The 17,599-nt window shown below is 44.5% G+C and overlaps 1 protein-coding gene across 1 annotated transcript in view; it reads right to left on the bottom strand.

Annotated features, from left to right (window-relative positions):
- Positions 1–2,590: 2,590 nt before the first annotated feature.
- The window catches only part of Prkcb (protein kinase C beta), a 350,016-nt gene continuing 335,007 nt past the window's right edge, over positions 2,591–17,599 (bottom strand). Inside the window, exon 17 of the mRNA XM_052199809.1 lies at positions 2,591–5,135. Coding sequence (XP_052055769.1) covers positions 4,977–5,135 — 159 coding nt within the window. The 3' untranslated portion in view covers positions 2,591–4,976. The remainder of the gene's footprint in view (positions 5,136–17,599) is intronic.

Genomic DNA, 17,599 nt, shown 5'->3' on the forward strand with positions numbered 1-17,599 from the left:
GTAACCTGGCCAGCCTGCTTCCCTCCCTCCCTCCTTTCCTCCCTCCCTCCCTGCCTGCCTGCCTGCCTGCCTGCAGGAATCACTCACTAGCTTGAGACAGGTTCTACCAGAGAATGTGAATGCTGGCGACTCTTTGATGTGCTGGCCTCTCCAGGGCTCCTGTATGCCTATTCACCCTTCCCAATCTCACCTCACCTGTCTGGAGAAGGCAAAGCTGATGTCCCTGTCTCCCATTGTTGGACATATGAGAAAGTCAGGGCACAGGTCAGTGAAGGGAGTTGCCCAAGCCTGTGCAGGGGTTGGAGATTTATATCTGACCACATAGCAGCTGATAATTGCCTCTTTATAACTGCTCTGGCTGGAGAGGAAGACTGTAGACTGTTTTCACAGTGCCTGGGATTCCTAGCTACAGGTAGGTGCCTGGCTGAAGCCAAGGGTGTGTTACAGGAGAGTTCGTTGGCTGATTCACTTTGATCAATCTCAGTAGGTTTAGCCCCTAATGGAGATTGGCTGATAAGATTTTCCTGTTGCTAGGCAATAACCTAAATCGTTCTGGATGCTCCCTTGTGACAGCTACTTCCTATTGGGGTATCCAAGTCGGGTTATGGGACTGAGGGAGACAAATTGGCATCAGGCAGTCATGTGGAAGAGAGTAGGTATAGAAGACAAGGCTAAGGCTACTCATGAAGGTGTCTCCTATGTGGTGGGTCATCCCTTGTGGTATCCTGTCCATATTGAGTTTTTGTGGAGGGTTCTAGGCTTGGGTACGCCATGATGTTACTTTCTGCATCCAGAGGGAAGCTCGGACGCCTTCGCCTTCTGTCTCTTTAATACTGCTCTCCCATTTCTGATCCTATAAGCCACATGTTTGCACCGCCCTCAGCTTCTGTACTTTTACTGCTTTGGGGAATTTGCATTGTTTTTCTCCTTTAGGGCAAGGTCCTTGTCTGTTCCTGTGCTATTTTGTTTCCAATGCTACTGAGCACACAAATAGGTTGTTCTTAAGTACTCATCAGATCAATAAAGAAGACTTCCTTAAGGGGGTGCTTCCTTGCTTCTCCTAATTCCTGAGGCAGATTCCTCTTCACATTGAAGCAAAATGATGGAAGCTACAAGGCTTGGTGTAGTCAGGAGAAGAGCAGCTCTGGGAACAGAAAACATGTAGCTCCTCTTTTGGAGTCTCTTTCTACACAGTCATCCTATCCTGAGAGCATGTGGCAGAACTTCCCTTCCTACCAGCTCCAACTTTGGAAGCCCTTTTTTCATTTGCTGTGCTTCAGTAAGCCATATGTTCCAAATAAGGCTTCCTTTTAATGGGTTTCATCTCATGTGTGGACCTTCCCAGAAAAATTCTCCAGGATTTTGCCAAACAATGTTGGGAGGGAATGGGCTCCTTTGTCATGACAATTCTTTCGGGAACTGCATCTGAAGCTGCCTGAGACCTGAAACACCCATCCTAGGAAGAGTGTTAATTCCACTGGCCTGCTTTGGGTCTATTATGGCCCTATCCTTTTTTAGAGGAGGAAATCAGCCAGAAATGTATGAAATTTAAAAGTGGATCCTTGGCTCCAGACATATGATTGGTCACAGTTCACAGCAGCTTTAGTTAGATTTCTTTTAGGTTTTTCTCCTTCAGTTCTCCCAGAAGTTTTGTGTGTGTGTGTGTGTGTGTGTGTGTGTGTGTGTGTGTGTGTGAGTGAGTGAGAGAGAGAGAGAGAGAGAGAGAGAGAGAGAGAGAGAGAGAGAGAGAGAATTTAAGCCTGTTTCAGACTGGCTAGAGGGATCAGAATGTGACCAGCAAGGGTCACATGATTCCATCAGCAGTGCTTTAAAAGGGAGTGGCATCCCCCCCCCTCCCCAGGGCCTACTGATAGCAGAGTGACAGACACAAGAAGAACTGACACTGAAATGGAGCTTGTGTCCTTGGCCTTCTAGAAGAGTCTATTCCACCTCTCTCTTTCCCTGTCCCTGTAGTATGCGATTGCTGTAGAAATCTAGGTGGAGAGGATGCCTTCAGCTTCAAACTATGGTCTATCAAGAGACTAAGAAGCTGCAAAGACCTCCAGCAGAAGGTTTTCTTAATAAGCTCAGAGACTCTAGACAACAGCATGCTTTCAATTACTTATTTTGTGGCCATCTTTCCACAGATTACAGTATGCTGGGGAAAGAGGGAGAAGGGGATGAACTGCATCTTTATTATTTCTCACCAGGATCCTGGCACCCAGCCTGGCACCCAGCCTGGCACCCAGCCTGGCACATGGTTGGTGCTCAATAAATACTCCTTGAATGGATGGAGGATGCATAAATGGATGGACGCAAAACTAAATTATTTCTTTTGTGGATAAAATTTGAAAATATTTCATAGAGATCTGTTTCTTGGCTTCCTCTGATCTAGAGCACTGGTGGAAGAGGCAGCAGTGGGAGGTCTGCTTCATGATTCAATACTTCCACAGAAGCTTCTCTGACCAACCCTCATCAAGCTATGCTAAGCGAACAGACACTTTGGCTTGAGTATCTATTTGTGACAACTAAGAACCTTAAAACATAATGGTAAGAATCTGAAAATGTAAAGAGTAATGTATATATTTACATATATATATATACTATCTATCTATCTATCTATCTATCTATCTATCTATCCATCCATCCATCCATCTATTCATCTGCCCATCCTTCCTTCCTACACTGTTTTCTAAGGTTGTCTCATATCACTTGCCAATGGCCCACTGTGGCTTTTGTTCTGAGCATATGTTCAAGGCCTTGTGACCAACTGACCAGATGAAAGACCCTACATAACTTTCCTGGGAGTGGACATGTGACTCAGAGATGTTTGTTTTGTTACAGAACATAGTCCTGTGTCATTGGCCAGGATACTTGTGTTTGTATTACCACTGATCAGCCAAGCAGAAAATTATTTCTGTTCTTCAGATGCCAATTGCCCCAATAACAGCAGGACTGCCCTGGTCTCTTTCAGTAGCTAACATCATAAGATTGTCAGGATAAGTTTGCTTCACATAATCTAGCAGGACATGACCTAAGCTTAAAGCTGAGTTGCTAAGAGGCCAGGAAAGAATGAACTATAAGGATCTTTGCCTTGGAAGAACCCCAAGGCATAGTCTTCTTAAAGATGAGACGGTATACTTCAAGGACACTGGTCTTTTGGAAGTTTCTGTGTGATCTCTCAGAAGCACTGGAGGACCCAGACATCTTTTGACCTGTGTAAAGAATTCTCCTCAAGACTGTATGCGAGGAGCAAGGTGCTAAGAGGTAGGCAAGGGTAAGGGACCACCTGCTGTGCCCATCTGTTCAGGGAGAAATGAAGTCTTTGCTGTACCAAGGGCTCGCTTGGACTTCTTTCGGGGAGCTCACTGAGTTGCTTGCTCAAGGATGCTAACATCTGTAAGAGTGGTGATTTTGATGAGAAGCTTAAGGGCCTTGGGAATGTTCCTAGCCTGATTCTGATGGGAACGTGGTCTCTGAAGTCTGATGGTGTGGGAAGCTCCAGCCTGTCTATCCTACCCCATTTCCGGACATCAGGCATCCATGAACAGTCTCCAGACCCTACTCTCGGGCTGGTTAATGCTGAGGCTATTAAAGATCCAGCTTTAGCCCCTTTCTCCTGAGTTTCTTCTTTAGACCCTACTCTGTAGGTCCCTCATTATTCAAAGGGAACAGTTTTCTTTGAAATAGAATTTCTTCTCTCTTTTTCTTTCTTTCTTTCTTTCTTTCTTTCTTTCTTTCTTTCTTTCTTTCTTTCTTTCTTTCTTTCTTTCTTTCTTTCTTTTGTATCTTGATGCTAGGAGAAAAATATCAGAACAGATACCAAAGTGCAGATAAACATTCTCACAAACATCTTGCAAAATGATATCATACTGAAGAATGCACTCGTCATGGTTTGGAGAGATGGTGTCTTTCTCAGAGCAAACAATTACTTCTCCAATACCAGTGGGACAACTAGACAAATCCCCTCCCCAGGGGCACAAGTCTGCTGGGCTCCATAGCCATCTTCTTGGTTGAACAAAGCAGAGGCCATTACGGTTAATTAACATCTGGACACAGATCTGAAAGCACGTGTAACAAAGTGAGTATTTTTTTCTTTTTCTTTTTTTTTCTTTCTTTTTTTTCCCTTTTTTTGCATTTCAATGATGACAGAAATAAAAAGCAAGTAACATTTGAAATGTAATGTAGAATCAGGGTCCTTTGGGACCTGGCTAGAGTGACCATGTGGTTTCAGGAACAGTGCCAAATGTCATTCTTGAGTAGTTTGGGGGTGAGGATACCACTATCAGACATACAGTGTTAGAGACTACAGCAAGGTGACAGCACCCAAGCTGGTTGCCTTTTGACCCTGGAACTGCTTTTAGATGGAAACTTGTCTAAAAGCGCATTCCTTTTTTCCCCCCAGGACTTAGATAATCTTCTTAACATCGAGTTAAAAAAAATAAAAATAAAATTTATTTTTAGCATGTTCTTTTCAAAGCTCTACTGCCTCCAGAACAGGCAGCGTGGAGGGATTCCCTCTAGGGCAAAGCAGCCATATACTTGGATTCAAGCCAAGCTCCCAGCCTGGAAAGTGGAAGGATATTGCTAGCATTTGGCTCATCTATCCATTGTGTAGGGAGGATGTAGACTGGAGGGTGGGGGTAAAGATGGCGGTGCAGGGGACCAGGGAGGAAAGCAAGCATTTTCTCTCCCCTGGGGACCTATGAGCCAGCCGGCATGCTAGGGATGCACATAGTAGGAGGACTCTGAGCGTGTCTCAATTATGCAGCACTTTCTACATACCACCTGCATAATTTCATCTCCTCGAGATGCTCCAAACTACTTGAAGACATTTGGGTTCTGAAACATGGCCACTCTAGCCTCATCAGAAAAGAAAACACGGATGTAACTCGGCAATGAAAAAGAAAAAATGTCACCATGACAGCTGTTGCACTTGAATGACAGAAATGAAGGACGGAGGTCTACGGATCTACTTAGCTCTTGACTTCAGGTTTTAAAAATTCAGAGTTAACAAAGGAAAATCCTTCGAATTCTGATTGGTCAATATTCCTGATGACTTCCTGGTCAGGAGGTGTTAGGACTGGTGGATGGCGGGTGAAAAACCGGTCGAAGTTTTCAGCGTTTCGCCCACACTATGAGAGGGGAGAAAAGAACTTGTGGTGGGTGGGAAAAAAAACAAAACAAAACCAAAATCCAAAATAAATAAGAACTGAACAGAACCGGGTGTGGTTTTCCTTCAATCCCTTCCCTTCCAGAAACGCAGAGGCTGTTTCAATGAGCCAGAATGAGAGCAATGGAAAACGCAGAATTCTCATGACCTTTGCTTCTTGACCTTGGGCTCCCAGCCTCTGGGTGCTGAAGCTCTTAGGTCACTCCTGGTTTCCTTTTGGGAAGTCAGGAAATGTAATCAAAAGGCATGAGGAGGTGGGGCTGGCAGCATGTGGCATTTCCCCACCACATCACCCCCCCACTCCCCCATGAGTCAAACAAGGCCATCTGTTGAAAGACATGGGATTAAGGTACTTCCCATCTTTAATGGGTGTCAGATGTCAAATAATGACCCATTCATACATCACCTGGCAGGCTCAACATCTCTAGCAGCAGGTCCCTTAAAGTGCCCTCTGGCTGCTCTTGATCAGGAGCTATAAGTGCTTCTAGCTCAACAGAATATAGTTTTCAAACATCGGTCAATGGAGGAAGAACCCAAACATAAGATCTCAGTGTCACCACAAAGTCCTGGATAGCTGGATTAATCACTGACCCAATAAAGGTTCCAGAAGGTCAAGACAAGCGCTCTCTCTCCAAATATGAAGACCTGGTGTGGGAGGAAATTCACACGCACGCGCTAAACTCCCGCCTAAGGAGAGGAGAGGAGTTACTACATCGGAGTTCTTCCCAGCAAAGCCCCCGTGGACAGACACCCTCAGGATTCTAGTGTCTACAGGAGGTGTTGTGGTTTGAATGTGCAGTGTCTCCCATGTGTGTGAGGGTTCAGATACTTGCTCACCGCTCAGCTGATGAGACTGTTTTGGAAAGTTTTGATATGCTTAGGAGGTGGAGCTTTGCCGGAGGAAGTGAGTTTCTAGATGCAGGCTTTGAGGTGTCGTACTCTGGCAGTAGTACTTCCTGAATGCTCACTGCTTCCCGGCTGCTGAGGCATTGTGACCAGCCACCTCAGACTCCTGCTGCTTATCAGGCATTTGATTGCAATGATGAGGAAAGTAAGTTAGGCAGGAAGCAACATCAATCTAATTCTATTACAGTAGCAGTCATACTAATGGTGGCTGATCTGTATTGTGTGTTTGCCACAGCTGGGCACCCAGCAGAAGAAGACTTCATCAATATTATCTTATTTAACCCTCTCAATGGCCTTATATCATTGCTATGACTTTATTGAATGTGGAGTTATATAGTTGAGTGATTGGTCTCCAGCTGCAGATACTAACGAGAGGTCATAGAATCTTTGGGATTGTGGCTTAGCAAGTAGAAGTGGGTCACTGGGGGAAGGACTTGAAAATGCTACCCACTTCTGCTTACGTCTCCACGCTCTGCCTCCAGCCCACCATGATGTAACCTTACACTGCTGCTCCATGTCTTCCAGATCAAGGTGAACCAATATCCTCATAAATTGTGGATCAAAGCAGACCTTTCCTCCCTTAAACTGCTTCTACCAGCGATTTATCATAGTTTCAAAAAAAAGTAACTAATATAAATATTATCTCCCATTTCACAGATGAGGAAACTAAGGCCAGGAATTCATCTGCTCAAGGCCAAACTGCTAGCAATCACGATGCGAGAAGTGGAGCTGTATCCACCTACTATCAGAGCCAGGGTCTCTGTCTCCATGTTTACAAATACAGCTGCTGGATAGGAAGTGGTAGACTGAAAAGTGCTGTGGGGTGGGAATGTGAGTGAAATCGTGGTGCTGGGGTCTCAGCTTTGATTAACAGAGAATGGGGTTCTCTCAACAGCAGGGAAAGGATGTGGGAAAACTCAGAAAGATGGTGACTTCCATTTTGGGATATCATGGTTTTGAGAGGTCTAGCTGAGAACCAGGGGGAAGCCAGGAGTTGTGGCACTTAGGGGAGAGACCTTGAAAAAAGTCTTTCAAAATGTCACACTGAGGTGGATAATAACAATAATGCCACAGCCACTTCCCACGCAGCTGGCTTTGCTCACAGTGCCTTTTAAATTCATATGATAACCCTTCAAGGCAAGGATTTCACTCCCATCTGCCAATGATTAAACATCCCTGGACACTGTCTCAGAACAAGCAGAGAAACCAGGAGAGAGCACCTCAGATGTTCTAAGGACTGAGAGGATCCACAGGCAGATGCACTGTCCTATTGGAAATACCTCTAAAAAGTCAGGAAAGTTTGCTGAAAAGGAATCACTGAATTTGGCCTTTAAGTGTGCGCAAAAGGGACACCTTGGACTGCCACTGAGCTCCTGTCACCAGGAAAGTGAAGTCTCCACAGAGCCTTAGCAAAAGGGATAGGATGGGCACTCTCAGGAAGTCACAGCCGAACAGAAGAGAGCTCCGGGTTCTGTGCCCTGCAAGCGGGATCAGAACCTTGGCATCTTACTGCTTACTGGCTGTGCAACTCTGAGGGCATTTCCTCTTGTATAACACAGGGACAACTGTAGGTCTTTCCATGTGGGGTTGTGATGATAACAACATGAAGTGACGTGTGTGACGAGGGCCTAGAATTGTTCCTTGTTTCCTTTGTGAAGTATCACCCACAGCACATGCTTCTGACAGGGGTTAGTTTTGAGATACTCAAGTTTTAAATCCTAAAGACACAGACTTGAGTTTTTAAAACTCTTGTTAAGCTTACAGACATATTTGTGAGGCTGGAAAGATGACTCAGTTGGTAAAGAGCTTGTCGCTCAAGCATGAGGGTCTGAGCGCTATACCTAAGCACCTACATAAAAATCCAGGCACAGCGGAACATGCCTGTCATCTCAGCTCTAGGAACTTGCTAGCCATACTGCTTCAAAAAATAGAATGGAAAGCGGTTCAGGAAGACAGCCTGCTAGATCAATCTTTGGTCTCTATAGGCACATGTATACATGTGCATATGTGTACGAGCACACCACACACACACACACACACACACACACCACAAATGCATATCAACTTTAATAGAAGAATAATATCACCATTGTGAAAGTATATCTTGTATTCACTCTGCTATGGGAAATTTAAAGGCACAAACTTAATACAGATAAGAGTACTCCAGTGAAAAGGCAAATTTCACGTGATTCGAAGACACGGATGTAAGAAAGTTGCAGAAATAAGCTTAAATAAAGGTACTTAGGATTTGAGAGTGGAAAAGGCATTTCAAAAGCATCAAAAACAAGAAGCAGCAAAGAAAATTCTGTCTAATGATGTTAAAAAGTGAAAAATGTATGTGTAGTTTAAAAAAGAAAAAGAAAAAAACCCAAATAAGCCTAAAGGATAATAGCAAATTAATTAAAATTTATTTGTGATGCCTGCTACAGAAAAGGGCTCTTTAACTTGTAAATATGAATTATAAGTTAAGTGATTATGTGCTAGGAAGGAAAAGATAGCCCAGAGGAAAATTATATAAAGGCAATAAATTAATATTTTCTTTTTCTCATTTTAGGTTCAGAGAATTGAACTTAGGGTTTCAGATACACAAGAGGATCACTCTCCCACTGATCTATATTTATAGCTCAAGAAATTTATTTTTGTAAAAACTAACATTTGTTTTAAATCACGTGTATGTGTGGTAGGTATGTGTAGTTAAGTGTAGGTGCCTAGGGAGGCCAGAAGAGGGAGTCAGATCTCCTGGGGCTGGAGACACAGGTTAACAGATATTCACACTGGGAACAGAACTTGGGTCTTCTACAAGAGCAACATAGTGCTCATAACCACTAAACTAGCTTTCTAGCTACCATAAGAAACCTACTTTTAAAGAATCAAAATACACAAAAGATGCTCAAATGTCATTCATCATTAAGGAAATGGCCTATGAGCATGTGCTTAGTGAAGCGAGTAAGGAGCAGTGTCGGTTGGATGCCTCAGACGAACAAAAAAGCATTGAAGGCAGAGGTAGTGTATGTGCAAATGTCCTGAGGCAGGGGTGTCCTTGCCACCATCCTCAGCGAGGACAGAGTGGGAACAGAGTGACCAAGGAGTAGGAGGGACAGGAGAGATCACAGAGAGGGACAGGAGCCAGAGCATGATCCTCGTAGCCATATAAGGTAAGTGGATTTCCATCCCAGCTTGATAAACACTTAAGTCAGATGACCAGTGTTGTCAACAAAGGCTGCATGTGACAGGGGTGACACTTGAAACAGCCCAGATAGGAGACTGATGCAACAGCTGGCTGAGAAAGGACGGGGGCTGTCGGGAAGATGCGTTTGGACTTGGCTATAACTCATTTGCATTTATGGTTGACAGGATCTGAAGAAGGAGAGAAAGAGGAGCTGGTGGCTTTGAGACTCTGACTTGAGCTGCTCAGTGAGTGAGGACCACTAAGGTCCGGACACATTTGCAGGGAATGGGATCGGGTCCTTGTTTTTCCTCATGGTAAGTTGGAGATTACAGTGTCGATGCGAAGGAGGATGGTGGGGGTGCAGTGTGGAGTCCAAGTGTTTGGGGCTAGATTGACACCAGGTACTGAATGAGAACAACTATGGTGTCCAGAGGGGGAGAAAGAGAAGGCAGGGTTGCGTGCAAATGGACCAAGTTGAGAAGGCTCACTGGTGGATGATGGTGTGTCATAAGGGATTTCTGCTGCTGCTTTCCTTTGGCTTGGATGTGAAGACCCAAAGGAGCCAACACCGGAAGCCTATTAGCGGAGACACCTAGAGTCTTCAGGAGCTGTTTTTCTTAAAAACCATCCACTTCTCATCCCCACTAGGAGGAAGGCTGCTGATTTGCAGGGCTCCCCAGAGGCTGTGAAAGGAGCTGAGAAACAGCTTCTAGCAATTCTGTACCCCTTCACCCCCACCCCTTCCTAGAACAATGAAATCTTTAAGTGAGATAGCACAGAGGAGATGCTGGAAGCAGGGGTTAAGCAAGGGGGCAAAGCCGCTGCGGAGCGTGATCTCCCTGCTAATAAGCAGCTTACGGGCTGGCAGATTACAGCCTCCCTGTTAAGTGTTTCTATGTTTTTCAAATGGAGCTGTCACTGTCCATTAGTTTCAGGGGCGCTCCCTAAATGGAGACGTCAGCCCTTGGGAGGCAGAGCCTGGGATCTGTTCTACGCCTGCCAGTGTCCTTGGAGAGAATGGGCAGCTCCGTGGCTGAGATCTAATTATCAATGTAGTCTGGACCACACCTGCCTCCCTGACTGTCCTAGGTAGACGCTCTAGGCCCCACTTAGCTACTGGCAGTGAATTCAATCTCGCTGTCTTCAGGGTACACCACAGGGGCCGCTGGCACAGGGACAGGGGATGAAGCCAACTAGTGTATTTAAACCACGGGCACCTATTCCAGGGGCAGAGAGAGCAGCGGTGCCTGATGGAACCATGCTCACTCGTGGATCTATAAGCCTAGCTAGAAAAGCTGATCTCTGAGCCGTGCCTATCGCCTTCTGGCTTCTGTTTCCTTAGGTTGCCAACAGCTCTGAGGGCGGCTCCTGAGTGTGGGGCTGGAGTGCTGCACAGCAGGAGAGCCTGCGCTGCTCATGCAAAGAGGCCTGGGCTCCACCACACAAGGAAAACAAATGGTTACAGTATCTGCTCAGTGGTGCCCATCATAAGGATCATTCAAAATGCCAAGACACAATAGAACCCAGGGCCTTATCCCCAGGGGTCACCTGCACAGACCCCTGGGGGGGGGGGGTCGCCTGGAATGGTAGATGATAACACCAAGCTTTCTATAACTGCCTTTGTCATTTAACTTATAAATTAGACATACTGAAAGATTAATGAGTAATGATAAAACAGATACATTATAGCAATATGTTTGCATTGAAAGTTTTTCCCCCCTGATATTTGAATGGATTGGATACAGTTGTCAACATGTAACAAAAGGAAACCGTGGACCCCGACAACAGTCTAGGCCTTTTTTTCTTGCTTTATTTAAAATGCCTCCCAGTGCCCAAATCCCACAGCCCTTTTGTTTTTCTGTTTTGTTTTTGAAATAGGATCTTACTGTGTAGCCCTGTTTGGCCCGGAACTCACTCTGTAGACCAGGCCAGCCTTGAACTCACAGAGATCTGCCTGCCGCTGCCTTCTAAGTGCTGGGATTAAAGGTGTGCAACCACCATACCTGGCCTCAAAGTCCACACTCTTCAGAATGGCTTTCAGTAAGGACTTTCCCGTCTTCTGGTCCATTGCCCATGTGCTGTTACCCTCCAGCCTGTACGTACTGCAGCCAAACTGTGTTATCTCCATTCCTAGGATGCTCACATGACGATCTCATCTCCACTGTCATCCAGGATGTTTCCTCTACCAAGAACCTGTCCTCCCACCTATCTCACCTCACCCTTCTGATTTTTACACATCCTGCCTCCTACAGGGAGTCACTTCCTGGAAGGCATATTATGACCACTTCTATGTTCCTACAGTGAGTGCATGTGGACACAAGATGTTAACCCAAGAATTATTACAGGAAGAAAAAGAAGAAGGAGAAGGAGAAAGAGAAGAAGAGGAAGAGGAAGAGGAGGAGGAGGAAGAAGAGGAGGAGGAGGATGAAGAAGAAGAGGAGGAGGACGAGGAAGAAGAGGAGGAGGAAGAGGAGGAGGAGAATCTTCTATTAATCAATAGGGAAAACAGTTAAATAAATAAATAATCTATTTGTTGTATCACCATGCAAAAATCCTTGAAAATTAAAAGAAGATGTAGAAGAATATCTCACTGCATCATGTTCTATATAATCTCTAAAAGCACACAATGTGCCTTTGTTTTCTATAGATTGCAGTCTGTGTGACCATCGCAAGCTTGTTTGAAGCAAGGTCTCCTTATTGCCACCTCCTGTGTGCCTCAGACTCCAGACTGACTGCCCTGAGCATTTCTGGGATTTTCCTGTCTCTAGCCACCTCATCTAGCTTTATAGGAACTCTGGGGCCTTAAATTCTAGCTCTAAGATGTCCTGGAAGTGTCACCCACTGAACCACCACCTCTCTAGCCTGAGAAGGAAGGATCGTCCATGTTTGTTTTGTTTTTGTTTTCTTTTTTTGTCTGTCTGTCTGTTTTTCAAGACAGGGTTTCTCTGTGTAGCCCTGGTTGGAACTTGCTCTATAGACCAAGCTAAAACTTAAACTCCCGAGATCCACCTGCCTCTGCCTCCAGAGTGCTGGGACTGAGCACAGGTGCTGCCATCACCTGGATTGTTTTTTGTTTTCTTAATTTTAACTTAAAAATTACATGCTTTGTTTTCCTCCAAGTACGTTTAAGTGCTACCTCCTCAGAGAAGCTGTTCTCTGTCTCCTCCGATTCAGGTAGCTCCTGTATCCTCATCTCTTGATATGTCCCACAGGACATCCTGTTCTGTGTGATCAGCAAAACATAGTATCTCAATCTGCTCCACAGGTCACCCGTTTATTCCACTATTCCACTATTCCCTCTATTCCCAGCTAGGATATTAGGTCCACGAAGGCACATTCTCTTTTTGTTGTTCAACATTCCATTTCCAAGGCCCAGAAAAGGCAACCAGGACTTCTGAACGTACCCTCAATGGTCTGGTCTGTGCTTATGGTGACCCGGGTGTGGTACAGAGCATCTCCAAGCTGCTGGCCAGGCTAGCTGTCAGGATTTGCCTGACCCCCACCCCACCTTTCCCAACGTTAGGAGTATAGGCCTGAGAGACCTTAATATGACCCTAACGGTGAATCTTGTTAACCTGGCTTTTATGTGGATGCTAAGGACTCTAACTCAGGTCCTGAGGTCCTTAGTCTAAACCACTGTGCCCTTTCCCAGGCTCCAGACTCTAATCTCTCATTAAGTGACTGCTTTGGCTCTGTTCTGGGTGTCTAGGTAAAGAACTGATGGGTGCTTTTTATTCCTTAAGCATGTTTGGATTCATTATTTTTTAATACGCTTTTAAAAAGAAACTAGGTGAAATGCACAGTAAACATTTTCCACGTTGGAAAAGACTTGTTCTCTCTTGTATTCCTCAACCATTCACCCTAAGTTCGCATTGCTGCTTGAAATAAACTCTCATCATTCCTATCCTTTCTATTTGTCTGCCTTTAAAGATCCAATTCCCACCAATCTGTGAGATAAGCAGGGAAAAGATTATCTCAACTCAACAGGAAAATTGAAAAGTTGACAATGTATGTGTGGTCTCTCGGAGTAAATCAGGAGAGGCAAGATCCAGAGATTCTTGTAGTACCCCACTATCCCAGAGCATGCGCATAGCATGGCTCTGTAAGCTGAGATGCCCTGAGAACAACCCTAGCTTTCCCATTCCCAGGACCTGCACACAAGTGAGGTAAATTCCCAACATTCACTTGCTCTAGATAGATTTACCTCATAAGTGAAGTGACTGGGAGTGGGGAGGATGCTTCTGACTCTGGATTGAAGACTTCATTTTAAATGATGCTATCATATTATGATCATTAACAAGATTCACTGTTAGGGTCATGCTACTTACTAAGGTTGGCCATCACTTCTGTGAAGTTAATTACCAAGCTTAAAAGGAAGCTTTGTACTTGAAAGTTGTACATAAGTTCAGATGAAGATGGTGGTTGGATTTGACTTCATGTATAAAATACAAAGACTCGTTTTGTTTTGAAGCTAGGTAGCAAACTGAAATAGTTATTATGCCTTTCAGAATGAAGTAGTTGGGCCCTGCCCTTGACATTCTTCTGTTGATTAATTCTTTAGAATCTTAATAACTGTTTTTCCAAATCCTAAGAAGATGAAACAAAAAACTTGTTAAGAAAAAAAAAGTGTAATCAAAATGTTAGAATAGAAGTCGCTGCCACTGTTTTTTTATGTGCATCCAATATTTAGCACTGCAACCAATAGCCCAGGGCTATTGACTCTGTTCTGGATGGTGGGCATGAGGGATGGGCATGGTGTGCTCTGGCTAGTCTGGGTCTCAGAAGCTCTGCCACAAGTCACCCAATATAGAAAATTCCATTCCAGTCAGTCATGAGCATTGTAAGAATCTGCCACTTAAAACATGAGCTCCAAGCCCAGTGAGGTATGGGGGTCTATAAAGTATGGAAGGATCTATGAGGTATGGTGGGGTCTGTGATATATGGGGAAGCTGTGGGGTATAGGGAGTTTTGAGATATGGAGGCTGTGAGGAATGGGGTGTGAAGATGGGGGGAACTGTGAAATATGAAGGCACTGTGCAGTAGGACAGTACTGTGAAGACTGGGGCCTGTGATGTAATGGGGGGGCTTGATGTATAAGGGAAGTGAGGTATGAGGGTGCTGTGCAGTATGGGGTGCTATGAGGTATGAGGGTAAGGACTGTGATGACTGACCAGGAAGAGCTGCAAGACTCCAGCAGGACCTAGGTCTTCAGTTAGAGATTGGTGCAAAAGATGCATGCTCAGACAGGAAGGATCCATTTCCAGTCTCAGTGAGACACAGCCACTTGGAGAGACATTTCAAGCAGGTAACACAGCACTTCTTGATCTGTTCTGGAAGTGGATTTAGGGAGGGGACTACTTTGAGGTTGTCTTCAAGAATATGTGCTTTGTAAATAAACAGCAAATGGGCTTTGTTGTTTCCCTTACCGGGTCATGGGAAGATCTTAATTGTCCAAATTCTGCTGTCATTGGGCATGGTTTCTCATAGAGTTGGAGCTCTTACAAGGAGTAGCTAGGGAGGCAGGAAACCTAGTAAATACTGCTTCATTCAGTCAGGAAGAAGGACTTTACAAGGAGGAGACCTAGGGGTAGATACGTTGCTAATGTGCCTATGCAAGCATTAGGACCTGAGTTCAGATGCTTGAGCTCATGTAAAAAGCCTGGCACAGTCACACACACTTGTAATTCAGCACTGGAGACAGGCACATTGCTGGGACTCACTGGCCAGCCTGCCTATGTTAATAAGGTGAGCTCCAGGCCAGTGAGAGAGCCCCCCAAAATCCAAATAAATATAAATAGAGTAGAGAGATTCTGAATTTAGCTTGCAGATAGACAGTTGCCCCTTCAAATCCATTATGGGTCAGTGCCACATGTCTTTTTTGGCTCCTTAAGGACCTTGGTTCTTGGATGCTGCAGTTCCTTATATAGAATGTCGGCATAACTTATGTACATACTGTATAAATCTGAAGACTTAGGGTACCTAACATGATGCAAATGCTGTACAAGCAGTTATTATCCTGTTCCATTTGGGGGATGATGTCATGGTAGCCTTCTAACATGTTCTACAGAGACAAAATTTAATTTCTTAAAAATAACCATCCATGATTGGTTGGAGCCAAAGATGTAGAACCCAGGGACAGAAAAGATCCACAGTAGTCATGTATTCGAGAACTTACTAGAAGAATAAATCAGAGTTTGGTGTGCAGATAAGTGTCAGCTCGAGGGCAAAGAGACTGAAGTCAGGAACAAAAGTGGTCCACATTCAGATGGGATAGAAGTGAGATTCTAAGCTTTTATCTATGTTGGCATCTTAATTGGATAGCTATTAAAAAACCAACCAAAATCCAACTATTTTTAAAAATAATTTATCTCTGTTTATGTGCATTGGTGTTTTTCCTGCATGTATGCCTGTGGGAGGTGTCAGATTTTGGAGTTACAGACAGTTGTGAGCTGCCATGTGGGTGCTGGGATTTGAACCTGCATCCTCTGAAAGAGCAATCAGTGCCCTCAAACACTTAGCCATCTCTCCAGCCCTAAGATTCAACAATTGTGTGTGTGTGTGTGTGTGTATGTGTTTGAGTACATATCTGTGTATAGATGAAGATGTATGTTGTTATATGCTATACTTGAATGGGACATGGTGTATTTTGGGCTTGCACACTTCTTTACAGAGGTGTCCCAGAGGAATTTAGCTGTAATAGGTCACTCTAAGAGAGTGCAGCAAGGCTCCTAGGAAGAGGGAATGTGAAATTTCACTGTATAACCTTAAAAAAAATACCCTTTGGTAGTTTCACACACATATATACTAAATCATAGTCACTACATTATCCTCTCTTATCTTGCCTACACTGAAACCCCATTCATTCCCAACAAATCCATCTCCTCTTCCCATGCCTTTTCTGGATAAATTAGTTCTGTTTGCATAATCATGACTGCATACACTACGTCCATTATGAGATGTTGAGGGGCTCAATCTCTTCCATTATGAGATATTGGGTGTGACTGGAAGTTTGATTTTTCCAGATTTCCTTTAAAGGAAGATCAAAGTATGAAGCAATGAGGTCAAGAAAGACCTCAGGCCTGAGAGAGCAGGCAATTTCCACGTCAATGATGACTCAAAGGGAAAAATGCCAATGGGGTGGTGGGGGCAGCTTGCACCAGAAAGGAAGGAGCACATTGTCATTAACCAGAGCCAGCAACCTTTCCTAACAGTTTATGCAAAGTTTGGGGAGGCGGTCAGCTTTAGAGTGAAGAGGGGACCTCATGTTCCAGAGAAGAGGTTTTTAAGACGAAAATGAGCCGGTGTGTTATGAATAAATAAGATGGCCAGGAAAGAGTTGGAACAGATAGCTTGTCTACACAGCAGACATCTCCCCTCTTAGCAACAGAGAGACACATCCTTTCTTTCTTATGCTTTGTATAGCTAGGAACAGACCCAGTCTCTTGGCTAAAGGGGACAGATGATGCAAGTCAAGTCAATTAGCATAGTCCATCCCCCTGATAACGGGGAACAGAAGAGAAGCATATGGCCTAATAACCATCTATGAAGAGTAAGTCTAGAGCTACCAGGAATTTTAGGAAAAAGAAGCTCTTTCCTGTGAAAGTCTCTGGACCTTCCAGGAACCAAGCTGTTTGTTGCCATGTGCCTTGAATGTTAACTTGATCACATCAAGAGATGCCAAGAGATCAGCCAAGCACGCTTCTGAATGTGTTGATTCTTTCCAGAGACAACTAAACCATAAGGCTCTGACCTAATCAATGCTTTCATCCACCAACAGATCCAAAATTTGAACAGACATTTGGAGGTGATGGAGCTGTGGAAAGTGTCTTAGGGTTTCCATTGCCATGAAGAGACACCACGGCCAAGACAACTCTTATAAAGGACATTTAATTGGGGTTGGCATACTGGTTCTGAGGTTCAGTCCATTATCATCAAGGCCTGAAGCAGTGGAAGAATCAAGACAGGCATGGTGCTGGAGGAGCAGAGAGGTCTATATCTTGTTCAGAAGGCGAACAGAAGAGTGGTAAAGCCCATGCCCACAGTGACACATTTCCTCTATCAAGGCCACACCTACTCCAACAAGGCCACACTTCCTAATAGTGTCACTCCCTGAGACAAGCATATATCCAATCACCTGGACAAAGTAGGCTTCTGGGAATGTGCCTTTGTCCCACTCCTTTCCTACCTCTTTCTGCTTTCTAGCTGCCATGAGATGGGCTGCTCTGCCCTGTCTTGCCCTTCGGCTGCAACACTATGCCTCAGACAGCCTCATAGATAAGGAAACAGCAAACCATGAACTGGAAGTGTGAGCCAAAATAAGTCTTTCCTCCTGTGAATAGTTTCTGTTAGGA

Source organism: Apodemus sylvaticus, chromosome 1 (genome assembly GCF_947179515.1).
Source record: "Apodemus sylvaticus chromosome 1, mApoSyl1.1, whole genome shotgun sequence".
Taxonomy (NCBI): Eukaryota; Metazoa; Chordata; class Mammalia; order Rodentia; family Muridae; genus Apodemus; species Apodemus sylvaticus.